The sequence below is a fragment of the Antechinus flavipes genome, chromosome 2 (genome assembly GCF_016432865.1).
Source record: "Antechinus flavipes isolate AdamAnt ecotype Samford, QLD, Australia chromosome 2, AdamAnt_v2, whole genome shotgun sequence".
NCBI classification, from domain to species: domain Eukaryota; kingdom Metazoa; phylum Chordata; class Mammalia; order Dasyuromorphia; family Dasyuridae; genus Antechinus; species Antechinus flavipes.
The window spans coordinates 176,515,068-176,536,982 of record NC_067399.1 but is presented as its reverse complement, the minus strand read 5'-3'; the positions used below and the strand labels follow the sequence as shown (position 1 = coordinate 176,536,982).

The window sequence follows — 21,915 nt, the reverse complement described above, 5'->3', positions numbered from 1 at the left end:
TTAAATATATGCTCCTGACTATTTTAAGGAAAAGTCCATTTATTCCTATGCTCTCAAGTGTTTTTATTAGGAATGGTTGTTGGATTTTATCAAATGCTTTTTCTGCATCTATTGAGATGATCATATGGTTTTTGTTTGTTTGGTTATTGATATAATCAATTATGCTAATAGTTTTCCTAATATTGAACCAGCCCTGCATTCCTGGTATAAATCCCAAATTATTTTCTACATGTCTGAACACACTTGCTATATATGGCCCAGTCCTTCTTCATCTCTTTTAGATAATATTTGTAAAGTTCTTAGGGCTTTAGATACACAGTAGATGCTTAATAAATGCTTATTCCTTTCTCTTTACTCCATTAAAACAACTTGAAAGTATAACTGAAACTATAACATTTGTGTAAGATATATAGATCTTTTGGGTAAACAAGCTGATGCTAAAGAATCTTTCAAGTAATCAAGTGTTCATTTAGCATAGTCCCTACCTAAACATGGTCTGTGACATCTTATGGTTAAATAAAATAAAATGTAATATTTCCCCCATGATTAATCAACCCACCTTTTTCTTTTCTCTACCAATTACTCTCTTCTCCCCTACCCCCAAAATAATCTTTTATCACACACACATATGCATACACACAATCTCTCATTTCCCCCTTTATTGTAAAATCTCTTTCAGGCCTCTTTAATGTCAAATAATTTAGCCCATTCTATCTCTTTCTTTCCCTTCTTCTAGGGCATTCTTCTTTCTCATCCTTTGATTTTTTTTTTATGTAATCATACTATCATATTCAACTCACCTCTCTGCTCTCTATGTCCTAATGTTCTAGCTGTCCTAATAAAGAGAAAGTTTTTAGGAATTATAAATATCATTTTCCAAAGTAGCAGTATCAACAATTTAACCTTATCAAATACCTTATGATTTCTCTTTGCCTTTTAATGCTTCTTTTCTGTATTGTATTTAAAAAGACAAAGTTTCTATTCAGTTCGGATCTTTTCATCAGGATCGTTTGAAAGACCTCTATTTCATTGAATATCCCTTTTTTCATCTGAAGAATTATACTTAGTTTTACTGGGTAGGTGATTCCTGATTGTAATCCTAGCTTTTTTGCTCTCTGGAATATCATATTCTAAATCCTCAGTTTATTTAAGGTAGAACATGCTAAATGTTCTGTAATTCTGACTCTGGATCCACAATATTTGAATTGTTTCTTTTTGGCTGCTTGGGAAGTCTAGGGAGTTTTCATCTTGGAATCTCTTTCAGTACATTCTTTCCATTTCTATTTTACTCTCTGGTTCTTGAATATCAGAGCAGTTTTACCTTAATTTCTTGAAAGATGATGTCTAGGCTCTTTTTTTGATCATGACTTACAATTAGTCTAACAATTTTTAAATTATTTCTCCTGGATCTATTTCCCAGGTCAGTTGTTTTTTCCAATGAAACAGTTTACATTTCCCTCTATTTTTTATTCTTTTGTATAATTGATTCTTGATGTCTCGTAAAGTCCTTATCTTCCACTTGCCCAATTCTAACTTATAAGGAATTATTTTCTTCAATGAGCTTTTGTACCTCCTTTTCCATTTGGCCAATTCTGCTTTTCAAGGAATTTTCTTCATTGGATTTTTGTGTCTCCTTTTATTATGTTTTTTTAAAGTGTTATTTTCTTCAATATTTTTTGTGCTTCTTTTACCAAGCTGTTGACTCTTTTTTTCATGATTTCCTTGCCTTATTCTCATTTCTGCTCCTCTGCAGCTGCAAACTTTGATGTACTACTGCTCCTTCTACTGGGAATAAGAGCCAGAATTGTGACCCAATTCAAGTATAGGCAATGCAACAGAGTCCTGCTGATGATGCCAGCAAAGGGACCCCTGAAAATTTCCTTCTACCCCTTGTCTGATCCTTTTACCATCTATAGGCATCTGGAAACCACCATTGTTGCCACTGAGTCAGTTGTCCCAAGACCTGCTTCTGGTTTGCTGGGGCCTATTCCATGCTAATACAGTTGGGCTGCACTATGGTTCTAGTCTTGGTGCAACAGAACTTAACTGATAACCTAAATTACCTTGGGCTAGAAAATTGTTTCACTACATTTTTTGTGAGTTCTGCCACTCTAGAATGTGTTGAAAGTCATATTTAAAGGTATTTGGAGTGGGTTAGGGAAGAAGTCCCTGTCATTACCATCTTGGCTTCAACCTGGCCCTATAAGTTGTAAATGAATTCTTTAGTACCCAAAATGGTGAAGTAAGAATAACTCTATTCTGAACTGAATTAAACCAAAGAGCAGAACTCCTTACTTCTGTCTGTATTTGTATGTCTATTTATATGCAGAAATCAGTACATATGAATATGGACAAATAGGAGCTGCTCAAAGAGAGAGCTCCATTTGGAGGTTAAACAATACTGAAGTTAATTTCAAAGTATTTAATTTAACAAAAAATAGTGAGTTTAAAAACAATAAAAAGTTAATAATATTCTCTGAGGGACTTTTATATAAAATTAATAATTGTAAAAATAATTTAATTAAGAAACATTGTGGCTATTGATTGAATAAAATGTGTTTTAAAACACACACACACATATCTTTGAGCCAGAACTGTTCCTAGAGATTAGCAATTACTTAGAACATGCACTGGGGGATAGAGAAGTGATGTAAAACCTAACAATCCTTTTTGTAAATGGTTTTGTTTTTCAACCCAGAAAACTGTTCTCATGGCACACAGATATTGATTTTGTGATAATTAAATTCACCTGCATTACAATGAAGGCAAAACACCTCAAGGCAACCATAATGATCAGTTAGTCAACAAACATTTATTAAACACTATGCTAGGCACTAGAGATACAAAGACAAAAGTGAAATGGTACCTGTCCTCAAGGGGTTTAATAATGGATGCAATATGTCTATACACAAACACACACAGAACATTCAATATAATTTTTCAGGAAAAGTCACTATGAGGTCAGAAAAGGACTTAAATAGAAGCATTACCATTCATAAATTTTGAGTTCTGACACCACCAGGAAGAAGGGGCAATCTTCTGACCCACAGGTATGCATTATGTTTCTATGTATAGAAGGTGACTTGAGATGAGTTTTAAAGGAAACTAGGGGCCAAAGGGCAAAGATGAAGAGAGAGAGTTCCAAGAATGGAGGACAGTCCCTGCAAAGATCAGTGTGCTTGGGCCATGGAATATATGGAGGGGAGTAATGTCAGTCAGTGATAATGGAAACACACCCAGCTGGGACCATGTTGTGAAAAATTCAAAATGTCAAATAAAGCAGTTTATGTTTGATCCTAGAGATGATAAGGAGCCACTGGAGTTTATGGGAGATGGTCAAATCTACATGTCAGTCAATCACTTTGGTAGATTAGAATGTGGAGTGAGAGACTCAAGGGAAGGAGACCAGTTAGAGAAAGTGATTTCAATAATTCAGGGAGGAGATGATAAGCATCTGAACTAGGGTGGAAATTGTGTAGAGAACATTACATAGGAAAGACTAGTAGAGAGAGAAACAGCAATATTTTGCAACTGATTGGATGTGTGAGGAGTGAGAGAATAAGGAATTGAGGATGACTCCAAGGCTGCAAATCTGGGTCACTGAAAGTAATATTGGTGCTGTGGACACAAATAAGGAAACATAGAAGTGTGTCTTTGCAGGAAAGGAAAAGATAATGAATTCTGTTTTGGAAATATTAAGTTTTAAAATTCAGAGAATATAATTTTCAAACCTTGTATAAAAGTTTTGTTCTTTCTCTACTTTGAACCTACATTTTAAAATTCAGTAAAATATGTTCAAATTAATTTTATTGTATTTTAATCACTAAATCAAGTTTTTCTCTGTCTTTGGATAGGTCTCACCTATTAGAGTTTAGGACTATTTGCAAACTGGACCATTTAAATATATCAGTTTCAATATAGTAAAAAGATGAAAGACTGAAAAGTCCATTCCATCATTTGTATGTCATATCCATGTGGCGCTCAACCATAAACTACACTGAACTTCTGACTGAACTCAGTAGGTAACTGGAGCAATCATAGATTACATTCCTGGAAAAGAGCAATTGAGGAATTCTATGAAAAAATGCTTGACTTAGAGTCAAAGGACCTGGGTTCAAATTCTGCCTTTGGTGCTTTCTATTTCAAAGACTTATCCAAAGTCACTTAAGCTCCCTTGTCCTAATTTTTCTCATTTGCAAAATGATTAGGTTGTAGTACTTAGCTTCTAAATCCCTCCAGGCCCCATATCTAAGGGTCTATGAGCCTAAGGCTTCTAAATTCAGAAAATTTAGGGCCAGAAGGAGTTTCTGGTCTTATTGAAACACCCTTCCTCCAATGGGAGTGCCTATTTATGTCTTAAAGACACTGCACAGGGAACTATCTGCATTTTTGTTTTTCTTCCCGGGTTATTTATACCTTCTGAATCCAATTCTCCCTATGCAACAAGAGAACTGTTCGGTTCTGCAAACATATATTGTATCTAGGATATACTGCAACATATCCAACATATAAAGGACTGCTTGCCATCTAGGGGAGGGGGTGGAGGGAGGAAGGGAAAAAAAATTGGAACAGAAACGAGTGTCAATATAAAGTAATTATTAAATAAAAATTAAAAAAAAAAAAGACACTGCACAGGACCCCAAGTGTCCTTCAGAGAGCATCCCTGGATACTCACATTTGCCAGGATTCCTTTCATAGTCAGAATAGTGCTTCTATATGTGCAAGTAAAATAAAATATATAGGATTACAAAGGAAACCAATTATATTGAAAGACAGTTGTTTTAAGTTTAAAGGCCACAAGTCCTTTACCAGCTTTGGAACACTGATATTAAAAAAAGACAATCCTACAAGATTATAGACATACAAGGACATCTAATTAAAACCTCCTCATTTTACAGATATGCAAACTGAGGACTAGAGAGATAGAGATTTGTTCAAAGAGTGACAGAAACAGAATTTGACCCAGCTTTGGCTCTTTCCACTGTCATCTATTAGGAATCATGTTCCAAGACAGTTTTAGGGACAGGAGAGTAAAGTTAATTCCTTATTATAGTATTAACTTTACCAATAATAGGAGGTCTAATCTGAAATCAGATAGCTCTGACATTGAGAACTGAAAAATCATTGGATTTGGAGTAAAAAAATCTTGAATCGTACCTCTGCACATAATACCCATGTGACTTTGGGAAAGTCAATTCCTTTTCAACTCAGTTTCTTCATTTGTAATATGAATAGATTAAGGACTTTCTGAGCTTTGGTTTCTGTGATCCATTGCTCCTAATTATTATGGACACAATTCTTTATGAGGTCCCTTCAAAGCCCTTGCTGGCTGCCAGAAGCTGATGTATAGCCTTGCTATGCCCCCAGACAGACTCTGGGCTAGTGGGAGCAGGTGTTGTGCAATTCTGCATGCTCTCGTCCTCTCAGGTTGCTAAAAAGCATCACTACCACTGCTCTGCTCATCAGTTTTGTCAGGCTTCAAGGGTGATGCAGCCAGTGTCAAACAGGGAGTTGGAACATAGCAGGAGGGCTCTAGCAGGAGGACTCCAGAGGAAGGGCAAGGGTCAGAGATGGCTGGACTCTGTGTCCTTACTCTCAAGCTGAGCTTGGAATCCAGAACATTCATGAAGAGAATTCAATCATCCTTTGGGTCTGGCCTCTGACCAGTGCTGTGTTCATCATCCAGATTCCCACAAGCTTTCTCCCTAAGAAGATTAGAGTTTAACTCAAAATAAAAGAGGTTCTTCTCTCCTTTTTTCTCTGAGCTTGGATTGAAGTAGATCTCTTGTCAGAATGATAGAAGGAGAAGGGGAGGTCAAAAGAAAGTGAGGAGAGGGGAAAATAAAGAGAGGAGAGAAAGAGAAAAGAAAGGGAGAGGGAAAGAGGAGGAGAAGAAAAAGAGAAGGGAGAGAGGAAGAGAAGGGGAAGCAAAAGGACAAGAGAGAGAGAGAATGAGAGCTAAGAAAACAGGTTATGGGAAGAGAGAAAGGAAGAGGAGAAAAGAGGAAAAAGAATAAAGGAAAAGTAGAGAAGGGAAAGAGAAAGAAATGGTGAGATAGAGGACAAAGTGAAAGAGGAAAGGGAGGGGAAAAAAAGCCTTATGATTTCTACACTAGATATGTCAAACAAATGAGTCCTAGCTGAATAAAATTAAAATGTAGTTGGAAAATAACAAAATAAATTTAAAACACCACATAACATAATATTAATATCTGGTTTTCAAGTTAATCTGCTGCTGCAAGGATCCTTAGATAGGGTTCAGTAATCCCATTTGTATATTTGATATCCTGGTCTATATGATGCCAAAATATAGATCAAAACTGTGAATTTAAAAAAAAATCACCTATCCAAATGCAGTATGCTAAACATCTGGTTATCTATTTTTTTTTTTAAAGCAGCTGTCCTGAATCATATATGCAGGCTTAGAAAGTTGAAAGTTTTCAGTAAGATCAGGTCCAGAAGTAAGGAGGTCCAGAAACTTTTTCCCCCTCCCACTCATTTTTGATAGCTATAGAATTCTCCTGGAGCCTTTGTCTATATAATGCCAAACATTTGGATGAAAAAAAGGGGGGAAAAATCTCCTTAGTAGTCTCCTAGCTTCCTTATTTTTATAATCTGTTGTGATAGGGGATGCATAACTAGACAAAGCTTCTTTATTTGAGCAGCAGCATAGATAGAAGAGTGTACTTGAAAACTCACTGAATTTGGAATCAGAGAGTGGAGGTTACAATTCTAGTTCTGTTAAAGCTTATGTAAATCTTAGGTAAATCATTTAACTTCCTTTTCTGTCAAATGAGCAAGTGATATTAGATGACCTCTGCTCTAAGCCTAATATCTCTTAATGTGGAAAAGCATTAAAAGTTCCAAGATCTGGCCATATTTCTATTTACTATATCACTACTCCCCTCAAAGTCCCATTTTCCAAATGTTTAAACAGTAGGCTAGTCTTTCCAATGCACAGCTCATTTCCTAGTGAACCCATTCTTCCTCTTAACTTCCCTATTTCTGTCCAAATTATCACCGTCTTCCAGCTCCATCATGTTTGCAATATAAGACTTATCACACTCACCCCTCTTATCTTATTAGATATCAAGTCATGTGGATCCTACCACTTTAACATCTCTGACATTTGACTTCTTTCTGTTTACACAACCGTCACTTTTGTTAAAGCCCTCATCACATGGACTATTGCAATAGCCTCCCACCCAGTCTTACTGCTCCCAGTCTCTCTCCTCTCTGACTCATCTCTACTCAGTTGCCAAATGTATTCCTAAAGCACATCATTCATCATGTCATTTTCCTGCCCAAAGAGCTTTAGTGCCTTTCTAGGGCCTTCATAATAAAATACAAGTTCCTCTCTTTGGCATTTAAAGCCCTCCACAATCTGATCTCAGCTTATATTTCTATTTTACCCATTACCAGCCTCCTTTTCCACTAAGTACACTGCCTCTACACTCTAGCCAAACTAAACCATTACCACTCCCCATAGATGGCTTCCCCCAAGCCTGTAATATCCTCCCTTCTCACATCTGTCTTTTGGAACTCTTCTCTTCTTTCAAGGTTCACTGAAAGTGTGATGTCTTGCCAGAAGTCTTCCTGGTCTCTCCAGTTATTAATGCCTTTCTTGAACCATGAACAGAATCAGAATTTTAAAGTTTGAAGAGATCTCTGAAGCTAAAGGTATCCCCTTAAAGGAGCCCTCCCTATAACATACTAATAAATAGCTGTCTAGGCTCTGATCAAAGACTTCCAGAAAACACTGTTCTGTTGCAACAGGTCTCTTAACCTCTTGCCTTAAGATACTACTGTTCCAGATCTCCAGCCTCCTATTAGAGGAAAGGAATGCTATTCATTTGGGCAACAGTCTTCTGATTTTAGAGTAAAGGGAGAAAACTTCAACATACCAGGTTTCCAGATTGGTCTCCTGCCTCCCTCATGGAGAGAGAAACACCATTTTCAATCAAATATCAAATTCCTACCTTTCAGGGAAAAGGAGGAAGGCTTGAATTTCACCTCCTTGCCTTAGAGGAATAACACTATTTCTCCAAATCCCAGACTTGTCCCCTCACTGGAACTGCCTAAGACCAAACCACTATGAGAAATACAATGAAAATCTATCTGAAATATTCCTTCGGTGATTAACATACTTTCTTAATATTTAGACTCATCCTACGAATGATTCTGAATCTTAATTGCCATTGAAACCCCATTCTCAATTCCATTCTAGCTGATCCTTTGTTCCTATTCCCCTCAGTCCAACCCATCCACCCATGCAAAGCTACTTCTTTTCATTGTGCTCTCTGGAATGTCTCTCTATAGGTAATAGATTTGCTTTAATCTTAATTTTTTTCCCTTTCTTACTCCTTCTATCTTCTGGCTCTCAGAGAAACTAGCATCCTTCCTGATTACATAGCATCTCTGGCCTTCCTTTCCAGTCCTGGCTTATTTTCAATCATTCTCCTGAGTAGTTGAATATACCGACTATTTGGAATATATCTTCTTCCCATTGGTACTTTCAGGTTTTCCCTCTTCCATCATCGCTCAATAATTTCTCCCCTTTTTGAGTTCATTCAGTCCATTGATACTACCCAAAGTTCTGGTAACTATTATTTACATACCTCTAAGACACTCCTCTTTCTTTCTCAATGAGTTCAATACTTGAGTCACACAGTCTTTCTCTTTTCATTACCTCCTGCCCACTTGCTAAGGAATTCCAACTCTGCTTGTTATACTCTCACAAACAATCTAGACTCATCATTACTCAATTTTCTCCTCTCACACGACCCAATTCTCCAGCCTACTTCTGCCAAACACAAAGCTGGCCATAACCTTGATCATTCACAAAAGTACTATTTCCATATTCATCAACTCAGAAATTCCCTAATCTGATTTTCCATCTCTCTCTCTCTTTCTGCCTTGCAGTCCCAAACCCTGTTCTACATCCCCACTGTGACGTTTAGACCCCCAGTTCTCTCCCAGGTCATCAGTTATTCTCTTCCCCTCTTCCTCATCTTGACCCCTTAATGGGCCAGTTCAATTCCACCCTGTCTTTTTCTTTTGAATCCCTTGCTTCCTTATCCTACCACTAATCTTGCCCTGCCAAGTTTCAGCTTTGGATTGCTCCTACCATCCACTGCCTTCACTTCTATATATGCATTGCTGGACAAGGTTGGAGAAGACCATGGAACATGCTGACTAGATCCAGTGGAAATTTATTATATGACATCAACTGGGCACTATGGAAGACAATCATTTTATACCCCCCTAAGTAATCCTATGTGGAGCCTGAAAACTGAAGGATTCATCTTCCTAATTTCAAATCTGACCTCCAACATTTAGCAGCTGTGTCACCATGGACAAGTCACTTAACTCTGTTTACTTCAATTTCCTTATCTGTAAAAACTAGAGGAGGAAATGTCAAACTATTCCAATATCTTTGCCAAGATATTTCAAATGGATTCATGAAGAGTCAGACATAACTGCAAAGAAAGAGTATTGTTGTTGTTATTATGTATTTAACCCCTGACTTCAGAAATAATTCCAAAAGAGCCATAATCCTACCTCTTTAGGACCTGTCAAACAAACTGATACCATATCTCTTCTCCCTTTTATCACTAAACTCTTTGAGAAGGCCAGCAACTATAATAGATGTCTCCACTTTCTTTTCTTTAACTCTTTTTTTGACTGTAGTTTGGTATCTTTTCTTTCCAAAGTTACCAAATATCTTTCAATTGCCAAATCCAATGACTTTCTTTCAGTCTTTACCCTTCTTGACCTTGTTACCATTGATCCCTCTTTTCTCTCTAGGTTTCTGTGACATTCTTGAATCCTGGTTCTCCTCCAATATGACTAATTCTCCATCTTTTTTGCTAGATCTTTGTCCAGGTCCTGCTTGCTAAAAGTGCGTGTCCCCTAGGACTCTCTCCTGGACCCTTTTTTTTTCCTTTTATACTATTTTATTTGGTGATGTCATCATCTTCCATAGTTTCAATTATAATCTCTATGCTAATGCTTCTCATGTTTACTAAGTCAATCTTAACCTCTTTCCTAACTTTCAGAATTATACCTCAGTTATCTATCAGACAGCTTCAACTGGATGTCCTGTAGACATCTTAAACTCAACATATCTAAAACTGAACTTGGTATCCTTTCTCCATAAAGCTCCCCTCTTCTTAAATTCCCTATTATACTGCTAAGGGTACTGATATGCTCCAGGTCATCCAGACTCATAACCTGTGTATCTTCTTCAACTCCTCACTCTTTCTCACCTCCCATATCCAGTCTGTTGCTAAGTTCTCTCTATTTTACTTCTATAACTTTTCTCATACATGTTCACTTCTCTTTTCAAATACTGCCCTGGAGCAAGCTCTAATGACCTTACAACAAGGACAAATTGCAGTAGTTTGCTGATTGATCTGCATGTCACAAATCTCTCCCCACTGTAGCCCATACCCTACTCAGCTTTCAAAATAATCTTCATAATTGCTATCTGATTGTGTCTTCCCTGACCCCTCCCTGATTCAGTAAACTTGACTATTATGTTCAGGATCAAATATGAAACCCTCTATTTAGCATTTAAAGCTGTTTTCTGTTAGCTGTGCTCCCTCCTATGTTCTTATGCCTTACCTTCTGCCTGCTATGTGACATGGGCTTCCTTACTATTTCTCTCAAAAGACATGCCATCTTTTGACTCTGGGCATTTTCACTGGCTCTTCCTCATGCCCTCCTTATCTTTACTTCTTGTTTCCTTCATGTCTCAGTTAAAATTTCATCTCCTCTGAGAAGTCTTTCCTCCTGACACACACACCCCCTTGTAATGCTAATGCTTTCCTTCTATTGATTATCTTTAATTTATCCCTGTATATCTTGTTGGCCCATCATTGTCTTTATATTAGCTCCTCCATTAGATTGAAATCTTAAAAGCAAGGATTTTCTTTTGTCTTTTTTTTTTTTTTTTGGTACCCCCAGCACTTAGAAAAGTGCCTGGCACATAACAGATGCTTAGAAAATGTTTATTGCCTGACTGCTTGTCTGACTTCATTGACAGACTCTACTTTCTGAGGCAGAACATTCTAATTTTGAACAGTTCTAAATGTTAAGATGCTTTCCTTGACATTGGTTTTTGCAGTTGCTACTAATTACTCTTGGTTCTATCTTCTGGGACCAAACACCACAAATCTCCCATGTGAGAGATCTTCAGATATTTGAAAACAAGGTTCATGTTCCCTGAATTTCCTCAATTCAATTGTTCTTTATGTGACGTGGACTAAGTAACAAAGGCCCTTCTCTTCTCTAACCCTCAGTTTCTTCATTTTTAAAATTATGAGACTGAACTGGCTTTTTAAGGCTATGAATTTATTATACTTTATTATGATCTGAAGTGATTGATACCTCTGACTTTATAAATAATTAAAACAAAACAAACAAAACTAAAAACTAAAAACGAGTCCCTGCGGGAAAGGAGAAAGCAAAGGAAAAAATGTCAGGGAGAGAAATTTTTTTTCATTTTTCATCTTCCTGATTTTTCTGATTGTCTCAAAACAAAGCAAAATGACAGCAATACCTTTGCTTTCATTTACAATGGCGCAGGCTTAGGCAAAGAGAAGAACCAAATACTCCCTTCACCATATTCCTTGACTTATTTCTTCCTCTAACCAGCCTCCAAGAAGATCTAATCACGAGAACACACTAGCTCATTCAAAGCTAGTTTGATTCAAAACAAATCTCATTGCAACAAATTCTATTACATAGAAGGATACTATATAGCAAAACAACCCCATTCCTCCAAGACAGTCAGATCATCCTTGTAGTCAGGGACTGTTTTATTTTTGTTTCTGTATTTCCAGTGCTTAGCACCATGCTCTGCACACAGTAATGCTTAGAAAGCACCTGTTGATTTGAACTGAATGCTCTAAACACATGAAAAAATACATGGGCATTTATATGGCTTCAAGAGTCAATTCATAATTTCATCTGATTCTTAACCATAACCTAATGAGATAGATATTATGAATCAATCAGGAAGCCCTTGTTAATTAGTAGTTATCATATGTGAGGCACTGTGCTAAAACACTGGGGATATAAAGACAAAAGGGATCTAGTCCCTACTCTCAAGGAGTTTATAGTCTAATGATGGAGACATTTGCACCTAGAAAATACAGATAAATACATGATGAAAACAAGGAAGTGTGAAAAACTACTTTATGTTGTTATTACCATTTTATAGATGAAGATATTGACCCTCAGAGATTTACCTATTAAACTGGGATCTGATCCTAGTTGTCTCATAACTCCAAGTCCAGAATTTTTCCATTATTTCCTTCTGCCTCAAAATAATACAAAAAAAAATTTTTTTTAAAGGAAAAGGTTCAAGCAAGTAAACAAACAAATGTTATTTATTGGATTGCATTTAATACAATTGTCCCTTCCAACTCTGTGCATTTTCATTGGTTATCCTGTGTGCCTGTAATCTCCTTCATTGACTATAGTTTCTTTGACTTCCTTCACATCTCAGTTAAAATCCTGTCTTCTACAAGAAACGTTTCCTCATCTATCTTAATAATATCTCCATTTGAGATTATTCTCTAACTATTTGTGCATAGGTTTTGTTTATTTGTTTTTGCATGTTGTTACCCCCTTTAGATCAGAAGCTTCTTGAGGGCAGGAATTGTTTTTACTTTCTTTGATATCTTTGGTGCTTAGCACAATACCTGGCACATACCAGGCACTTAATAACTGCTTATTGACTTGGGAAGACAACAAAGCCCCACATTAGGATAGCTCCAGGGAGCTAAACTGCCTGCTTCCCTATAACAGGAAGATTTTAAACTTTTCTCACCAAGTCAATTACAGTAATTAAAGGTTTAGCTGGAGAACAAGCCACACCTCAAAGAACCAAGTAAATGTTATTTTTTTCTTCTCTGAAAAAAAATCTGTCACACCAAGATGAGACGTGCCTTTGCTCAGGCCACCCGGAGTGAAAGCTCAGGATACCAGCCCATTGCATCGTTTCCATAATGAGCCAGGAATGAGATGAAAAAATAATTTGGAAAATTAATACGCACCAGGTAGGAAAATTAATACTCACCAGGTAGCATACCTTGGGGACAAGCTTAGTCCCAAGGGTAAGGCTTACACAGATTCTTTATCCGGTCTAGGAAAAAAAAAAAAATAGAAGCCATGTATAACAGAAACTATCCTATAATCAGTCCAAGGCAGTTCAATCCAAACACTGCTTTAATAAATACTTACTATACAAGTCATTAATGTTTCTGGGCTTCAGTTTCCCCATCTATAAAATAAAGTTAAAAAAAAAAAGTCCTTTATAGTTCTTATCAGCTCTGGTGCATTGTTTTTAACTGTCTGTGTAAGCCTGGACAAATATCTTTCCTTGATCTATCTGTGAAATAGACAGAACAGAAATTGGGTTTGAAATCATTCCATTCTCCTCAAGATGGCATTTTTTAAAAAATATACATTTTCTTAAGACAAATGCATTCAAAACCTATGGTACAGTGAGAGCAGGAAAACATGCTTTAACTTCCTTTGATGGATGGCTGTAGCCTTTGCCTAATACCCCAAGGTGCTTTGTTCAAATCCACTTGGCTCAAGCACCAGGAAGTTTCACCATTAACAAAGGTATACTACATAGCTTAGCCATGACTTCATAAAAGCAGCAAAATAATTGCTTTTTACAAGTTGAGGCAGAGTAAACAGTTAGAAGGAAGAACTCAGGAAATCTGTGGGGAGACAATAGCCCAAGTCGTGAGAGAGTCCGTTTTGCCCCAGTGTCACAGCTCTAGAAGCACCAAAGCACATCAAAGATCAAGCGTCCCTGAGGAAAATCTGATACCTGGAATGTCTACATACAGAAGGGACATAAGTCTTCAAAGCTGACTTATTATCCAAGAAATGAATGTTTAAAAATATAAGATAATTTGTGCAAAACATTTTGCAAACTTTAACATGATGTGCGAATATCAACTGAGAGAGGGAGTGTAGAAGAGTAGAAAGGAAAGTTGGAGTCCAAGTATAAATCAGTTGGAGCCCTCAGTGTAAATCTTCTATCTGTTATTTGCTACTTGTGTATCCTTGGAAAAGTCACTTAGCAGGTATGAACCTCAATTTTCTCATTTGTAAAATGGAGTTGGACCAAATGACCTCAGAGTCTTCTACCTTTAAATTCTTAGATCCTATAATCCTTTCTTTAAATAACAAAGTTTGAAAATTGTTCTACGTACATTATCTCACATAATTCTTACAACATTCCTATAAAAAAGATAACATTTTTACCCCCGTTTTCCAAATAAGGCAATTGAGACTTGGAGTTTAACACAATTAGTAAGCTAGTAAGCATCAGAGGCAGGATTTGAACCTGTTTTCCTGGTTCTTGGGGCAGCAGTAAATGCTTTATCTAAAATTATATGACTAATTAGTGACAAAACATGGACTAGAAACCTAATCATAGTATAATCATTGGATATTAACCAGTAGCACATCATAAAGAATGCCAGATCAGGAGTTAGATGATCTGGGGTTAAGTTTTTATTCTGGAAAAAATTGATTTGGCCAAGTCATGTAAAGTTTCTACAGTTTATTCATGGAAAACAGGAATCACAGTACTTTGTGACAGTGTCATTGACAGCTAGTTGTTACAATGGATAGAGATCTGGGACCTGAAGTCAGGAAGAACTGAATTCGAATATGACTTTAGGCATTTCTTAGTTGTGTGATCCTGGGCAAGTCATTTAATCTCTATCTAACTCATTCTCCTTAACTGTAAAATAAGGATAATAACAATACCTTACCTTCTAGGATTGTTGTGAGAATCAAATGTGATAATAATTGTAAAGCATTAAGCATAGTGCCTGACACATAATAAGCACTACATAAATGTTATTATTATTATTATTATTATTATTAATTTATTAAATGAGGTAATGGAGATCCCCAAACAAATACTTCCCAAATGAAGGACTTTTTTTTTTTTACTAAAAATCATTCCCTTTTCTCATATGGGCAGTATTGAGAAAATTAAGAACTTTCTATTAGATCACAACACATGAGATTGGCAGAAAAGACTCGAGGACCCATCTCCTCCAGTTTCCCAGGGCTACCTTGCTATGTCCAATATCTGTCTCCATTGTCATGGCTGGGTCTCTGCTACTGCATCTGTCTTTGGCCACATGTCTATTAATGTGATATTTCTGTCTTTTGTCTCTGGGACAAATGAATTTGTGCATTTTAAGCTTCTAACTTTATTTAGCCTCTTCTTAGGTAGAATAATCTTCTCTTTAGAAAAAGGGAGTCTCTCACTTATCGCCAACTCTGTGCTAATTTTTGACCCCCAGGCAGAGATGCGATTGCAGGATCAGCAGTTGGCCCGACAGCTGATGCGCCTCCGCAGCGACATCAACAAGTTGAAGATAGAGCAAACCTGCCACCTCCACCGGAGGATGCTCAATGATGCTACTTATGAGCTGGAAGAGCGGGATGAGCTGTCTGACCTCTTCTGTGACTCCCCTTTGGCCTCCTCCTTCAGCCTTTCCACCCCACTTAAGGTCATTGGAGTGACCAAGATGAACATCAACACCCGCAGATTCTCCCTCTGCTGAAGGAGAATGAGATGTGGAGATCATCGAAAGGGGAGTGGTGCAGTAAAGGGTTAGCAGGGAGATACACAAGCTCAGATGCCCATCAGCAGTGGGACAAGTTCCAGGTGGAGAGGTTCCTGAGCACGGGGCTGAGCTCCTCAGGGAACTGAGGAGCTTGCAGGTCTTGGCTGGGGTGATTTGGATCCACCAGAACTAAGGAACTAGCACTTTCAGACAGATGCCTTCAAGATTCCTTATCTGCTTAATATCTGAGGGTTCCTTCTATAAAGCTGTTTTACTAGTGATAGTGCTGTAAGAGATTGGTTCCTTCCAACCTCCTAGTCGAGCCTCCTCTCCATTCCATGCCCATGTGCCTGTGAACACAAATCACTGGTGCTATGACCAGGGCTGCTAAAGGGAGGAAAAAGTCCCTCTGCCCCAGGCACTGTGGCCCTACCCTTATTGCCAAAGGATCTCCATGGGTATCAGATATAATGAACCCCCAAATTATAGGGAGGTGATTCTTGTGCTCAGTGTACCCATCTCAGTGTCAATGTCCCTCTTAAAGTATTCTCCATGTATTCTAATCTAATCAAATCTAGAAGCATTTATTAATGCTGTGGTAGGCACCGTGTATACAAAGAGAAAAAAGTGTTCTTCCCCAAGGAGTGCATTCTTCTGAGTGAGTAGTAGGACTCTACTACTTATACAGTTAGGTAGCAGATACACTTTTACATAGGCTTTCTTGGAAAGGGAACTCCTAGAACTAACAGCTAGGATCGTGTGTTCCTGGGTGCTGAAGAGTAAGATCCTTTTGGCAAAGCTAGTCAAAACCTTTGCCAGTTTTTGGTTTAAGTTCTTAGGTAGCAGTAGAAAGAGATACCATTTCTGCTACATAGTCTGATGGGCCTTCTCTAATGTAATGCATTAGGGACACATGTTGAACTTAGGTTTTACTGTCATTGAGCAGAAAATACCCAAGAGAACCGCCAAAGACGCCATGTATTGTTGTTCCCATTTCTTTATTCCTCCCCCTCATGCCCAAGGGATCACCATGAAGATCACACAATAGGTTGAATTCAATTTTTCCCTTTAAGATAACCATAGAGTTACCTGGGAAGTGCCAGAAAATGCCTCTTCACTGAGCTTGCTTGTACCACCTCCCTAACTTTATTTCCATTTTTACTGCCTTCCACAAAGACAATCAAAATCAGCTATCACCAAGTCTATGTATCCAACCAATTTCCCAATCTGATTGAATTAAACAGTTACTTGTAATAGCAGGTAACTGATTAGTTCTATCCAAAGGGAGGAACTAGTTGATTGTGACAGTGCTCTGGGCCTAGAAGAAATGCTTTCTGTTTTCATAGAACCATCTCCACTGACACTGTAAAGGCCAATATCTGAGAGAACTGAGACTCAACAAATCAAAAAAAATCCAAAAAACCCAAACAACAGAATATTTGTCACAATGTCCCCAAATCAGCAATAATTGAATTATAAGAGCATTAACTTCAGAACTAGAAAAGACCAATAATATCACCTTGTCCAATTCCTTTATTTTGAAGGCTCTGCACAAATAACTTATTCAAAGTCATAAAGTTACTTAACAATATAGCTCTCCACTTTTGCTTTAACCTAGTTTCCTCACATTTCCTGTGCAATCCAGCTCAGCTGATTTCCCAGCCCTGCCTCCTTCACTGTATACTCCTCTTTTTTGAATTTAAAATGTTTTGCCCAGCCCCAGATGGGTTTCTGGACAGCAGAGAGCACATAGATTAACATTTCTACTCTTTAAGCACAACATCCTACTGCTCTTTTTCTCCTTTAAGGTTCCATGGGACTTAGTCAAGACACTTTTAAGAGTTTTTATTCTATTTTCTGATTTCTCCCTAATCCCTGAGCACAACTCTAATAAAAACAAAAAACACCCACACATTACAGATAAGAGCCTAGGCTATAAAAATATCCTTTATGTGAAAATGTGCACATAAGCAATTAAGTCACTGGAATATATAAGTAAGGAAAAGAGCAAAGAGGAGAAATATGGTAGGTGAACAATAACTTGAAGTACTTCTGGATTTTTCTAGGTGGCCAAAGAATTTGATTATTTCTGTCATTTGGAGCAGGTGGCAGAAGGATAAGACAGTGATCTAAGATAAACTTACCCAGAGCTTTGATTTCCACCTTCTGATCTGAAAAGAAAAGGAGGTTTATAGCACAAGTACATCCTTGTGAAGTTGGTACTGGGCTCCTGCACTAAATATATCTTGTAGAAGCTGGAGACTATCACCTTAATAATGATTTCAATGTTTACCTAGAAACACCAATGTACTCTAAGAGGCACTCCTGAGCTTCTTGGAGAAAGAGGCCTTTAATGCAATGGGGAAATGCAGTGTTAGGATGAATAGAAATCTGATTTATTATGAGATAGAGAAGATACTCTTTTTCCCATATGTACAGAGGCATGTACAAATGGTCCATGTCTCTCACACAGAAATTAGATACCCAAGCACTCAAAATATACTCACACACTTCAAACATATATTTAATCAGAACAATTTTAGACCTACAATGTAGATGGGAACTGACCAACTTAAAGTGCACTCCCAATTTTGGCCCAAGTACATAATCTGAGCAATGATCAATATGATAGATAGTGGAAAAATTGGCCCTTTAGATGGAAAAACATGATTTGACTCATTATTGATTTGATACATTCACTTATTTAATTCACAGTTATTGAGTGTATGGAACTATTTTAGGTAGAGAGAGAGGGCAACACTGATAAATATAATATAGATGTCCACTCTTCCTTCTCTCAAGATTTTGTGATCTTATATACGAATATTTACAGTCAAAGGAAAAGTGCATTGAAGAGGCTTGTATAAAGCCCCTTGGCTTTATGAGATAATGGGACTAAAAAGGGGGGGGGGGGAAGCAGTTTCTGACATGTGGCTGCAAGCTTCCTCATAGTCTCCATTTTCCAGGAGTGATTCTTTTCAAATAGTAGTGCATTCCCATCACTTTTCCTGTGTCAGTCATAACTTTGTATTGAAAGTTCCTTTGTAGATTGGTCCTGCCTTGGGCAAATTATTGCACAAATAAATTCCATCTCCTTTCCCCTCTCCATTCTCAATACAAATTTAATCATTCAAGGTAGGCCTTAACGTTCTCTGCCAACAGACTCACCAGATTTATAATGGGTAGCTAACTGGTCCAATGTGTGTATTATGTCTCCTGCTTGCATTGTTTTCTTAATCTGTCCTGTGCCAAGCATCTCAAGTGTGACATGCAGCAGACATATCATTGTCTAAGTAACATTGTCTAATGGCTTTGTATTTACAGTAGCCAATCATGATGGTCTATTGACCCTCAGATATCCTGACAGTTTTGGATCTCCTCACATGTATCTCTTAGCAATACCAAGTGCTATTACATAGCTGACAATTTCTAATTTTATTTTTTTGATTATTTGTTTCTATATTGCTGTTAGAAAAATCAAAATAAAAAAATAAAATGATGTGCATTTTAGAAGACAAGAAGGGTGATTTCAGTTTGTTCCTAATGTCATCACAAATGTGTTCTCCCTTCCCCTTGGTATTGCATTTCTTCCAAAGAAAATTACATAAATGGTTAAAGCTTTGAAGCTGCAATATTGAAGAGACCTCAGGGCATGGACCTAGGAGCCTCTGGACCCAACCTCTAACTGGACATCCTATTTGTTTTCTCCCCTCAAATTCATGACATTTTGGGAATCTGGGAAGATAGGATTATGAAGAGAGGGAAAAGGAGTCTGAAGTTCACGAAATCAAATGACATACCAGGAGGGAAAAATCCAGGTTTTCAGGGTAAGATCAAGTAGAGTAAAATAGACCAAAAGATCTAAGACTGACTTTGTAGTCAGAGGACCTGGGTTCAAATATCACCCCTGAGGCTTATTAATGTGTGAACTTGGGCAAAATCACTTATGGGGTCATAGATGTAGAGCTGACAAGAACCATAGTTTTAGCAACCTCATTTTACAGATGAGGAAACAGAAGCTAAGAGAAAATACTTGTATAGGGTGATATACCTATCACTAAAATAGGATTTGTACTCTCTTCCTGACTTTGAGCCCTGCACACTTTATGTTCTATACAACCTAGCAACCTTAATCTCGCTGGATCTTAACTCATCTTTTAGATGGAAGAGTTAGACTAGATGACCTCTGAGGTTCCTTCCAGCCCTAAAACTATGGAAATTGCTATATGTGAGGCTCTGAGATAATTGAAATTAACAAACATGTCAGGCATTATAAATATAAATACATATTTATATTTATACAAATATAAAAGCAAAAACTCTAAAAGCTCCTTCCCAGAGAAAGCTTTCACTCTACTGGAGACAAAATCATGTACATCAGAAAAGTAAGTATATAATACAGAGAATGCAGAAAGTAACAGAGGAGAGGGCAGGAACAGCTGGACGTCCTAGGAATAGTCTCCAAAAGCTCTTGGTCAAGCACCACCATCTTTGGAGAGTCCCAGCCAATTCTTATGTCTCTGTCTCTCCTTAAGCTGACTGGACTTTGCTAACCACTCAGGATTCATTCAAATACAAAGATACCTAAGCATTGAAATATTCTGAAAAAAAAAAAGAAAAAAAAAAAAAAAAAAAAAAGCTTTCCTCTAGGACCTCTGGCTCCTTTAATAGGAAGGAGAGAAGAAACAAAACTATTAAGCTGATTCTTCTTTAATATAATACTTTGAGTTGACTATCTTTTTTTTTTTTTTTTACAAATATATATATATATATAGGAACTGAATACTAGTTTTCCAAAACTTTTAATCAAAATAGTTGATCTAGTTAGCCTGTCAGTATAACCTTTCTGATGTTGAGGAATGAGGTCAGAGCACTGTTTCCCCACGGTCCTCCACAATTTCCCTTGGCTTCTTATCAAGAACAGAAGTGCTTTTACCCTCCTAATTTCCTGTCTCAAAGCCACAAAGTCTGTGCTCTTGGTGGGCTCCAAGAGGAAGGTTAGAGTGGGTGGGTTGGTGGGGAGAGATGATTGTGTTAGGCTGAAGCCAAGATCAGCCAGAACAAATAAGGCTATCATCATCATCAGCCCAAAGGAGGAGGACCTGGCTAGACCAATGTACAGATTAGATCCATTTATTTTTAAAGACCCCCTATGCTTGGCTCAAAGGAAACAGAATACAGTTAGGAGTGGAGACAGCTAGGCGTCTACAAAGGAAGTTGTTTCATGAATACAAATCTCTCCAGCTTTTGATGGGTTTGGGAAGTCTTTATTTGTGAGAATGAGAAGTTGTTGAATCTCTCTTCTCTTCCCATACAAGTTGGGGCATGTGGCTAGGCAGCCCAGAAATTCTCTATGGGATAGTCTTACAAGGCTGATTCAACAAGTGGGCTCTCTACATGCTCAAGAACTTTTTCAAAATAAGTGATTTTAATTCTGTATTTTTCCAATCTTAATAAAAATAATAGCATTTGTATAGTGCTTTACATGTATTCCCTCATTTGATCCTCACAAAAATCCCGGGAGATAGGTGCTGTTATTATCCATATTTTATAGATAAAAGTAAGAGTGAAAGAGTGACTTGCTCTTTGTCACACAACTTGTAAATGTCTGAAATAGAATTTGAACTAAAGTCTTCCTGATTCCGATACCAACCTATGAAGAAGGAAAGTGAGCTGCCCAAGATCCTTTGAAGACAAAGGAAGAAAACAGAGACAGGAGCAGCAGGAACAAAGAAGGAGGAGGGAAGAGATTAAGAGATCAAGGAAAGCCAAAAAGGAAGGATGAAAATAAAGAGCAAGGAGAGTGGTGCTGAGACAGAGAACAAGGCAAAGATATTTTCTTCCTTTCCTTGTCTTTATAATAATTTTCTTGTTAATTCTGCATGACAGAATGGAAAAAGAAAGCAGATGCCAAAGAAGTCAGAACCCACCCAGATCAGGAGCATCAAGGAAAGAACATCAAGGCTGCACCACTTTCTACTTAGGAAGTTAGAAATAGACATAATTAAATCCTGTCATTCTCTTAACTTTTAAATGAAAAAAATTCCAACTAGCATAGACTCTGGAAAAGACTCAGAAGTCATCTAATTCTATTTTAGCCTGCCATACCAATGAGTATGTGACTAAAGAAAATTTAACTTCTCCAAATCAGTTTCTTCTTCTGATGAACAGGAAAAAACAATACAATTAGGTATATTAATAATAGTGGCTAAGCAATACATTGGATAGAGTACTGGATATGGAGTCAGGCAGATGGATTCAAATCTAGCCTTAGGCAGTTGTGTGACTGGACAGATCA

At 37.4% G+C, this 21,915-nt stretch overlaps 1 protein-coding gene across 2 annotated transcripts in view; it reads left to right on the top strand.

Annotated features, from left to right (window-relative positions):
• Positions 1-19,138, top strand: part of FAM167A (family with sequence similarity 167 member A) — a 56,792-nt gene extending 37,654 nt beyond the window's left edge. For both annotated transcript variants that reach the window (XM_051975965.1, XM_051975966.1), the window contains exon 3: positions 15,351-19,138. In XM_051975965.1, the coding sequence (XP_051831925.1) occupies positions 15,351-15,614 (264 nt within the window). In that variant the 3' untranslated portion in view covers positions 15,615-19,138. The remainder of the gene's footprint in view (positions 1-15,350) is intronic.
• The last annotated feature ends 2,777 nt before the right edge of the window (positions 19,139-21,915 follow it).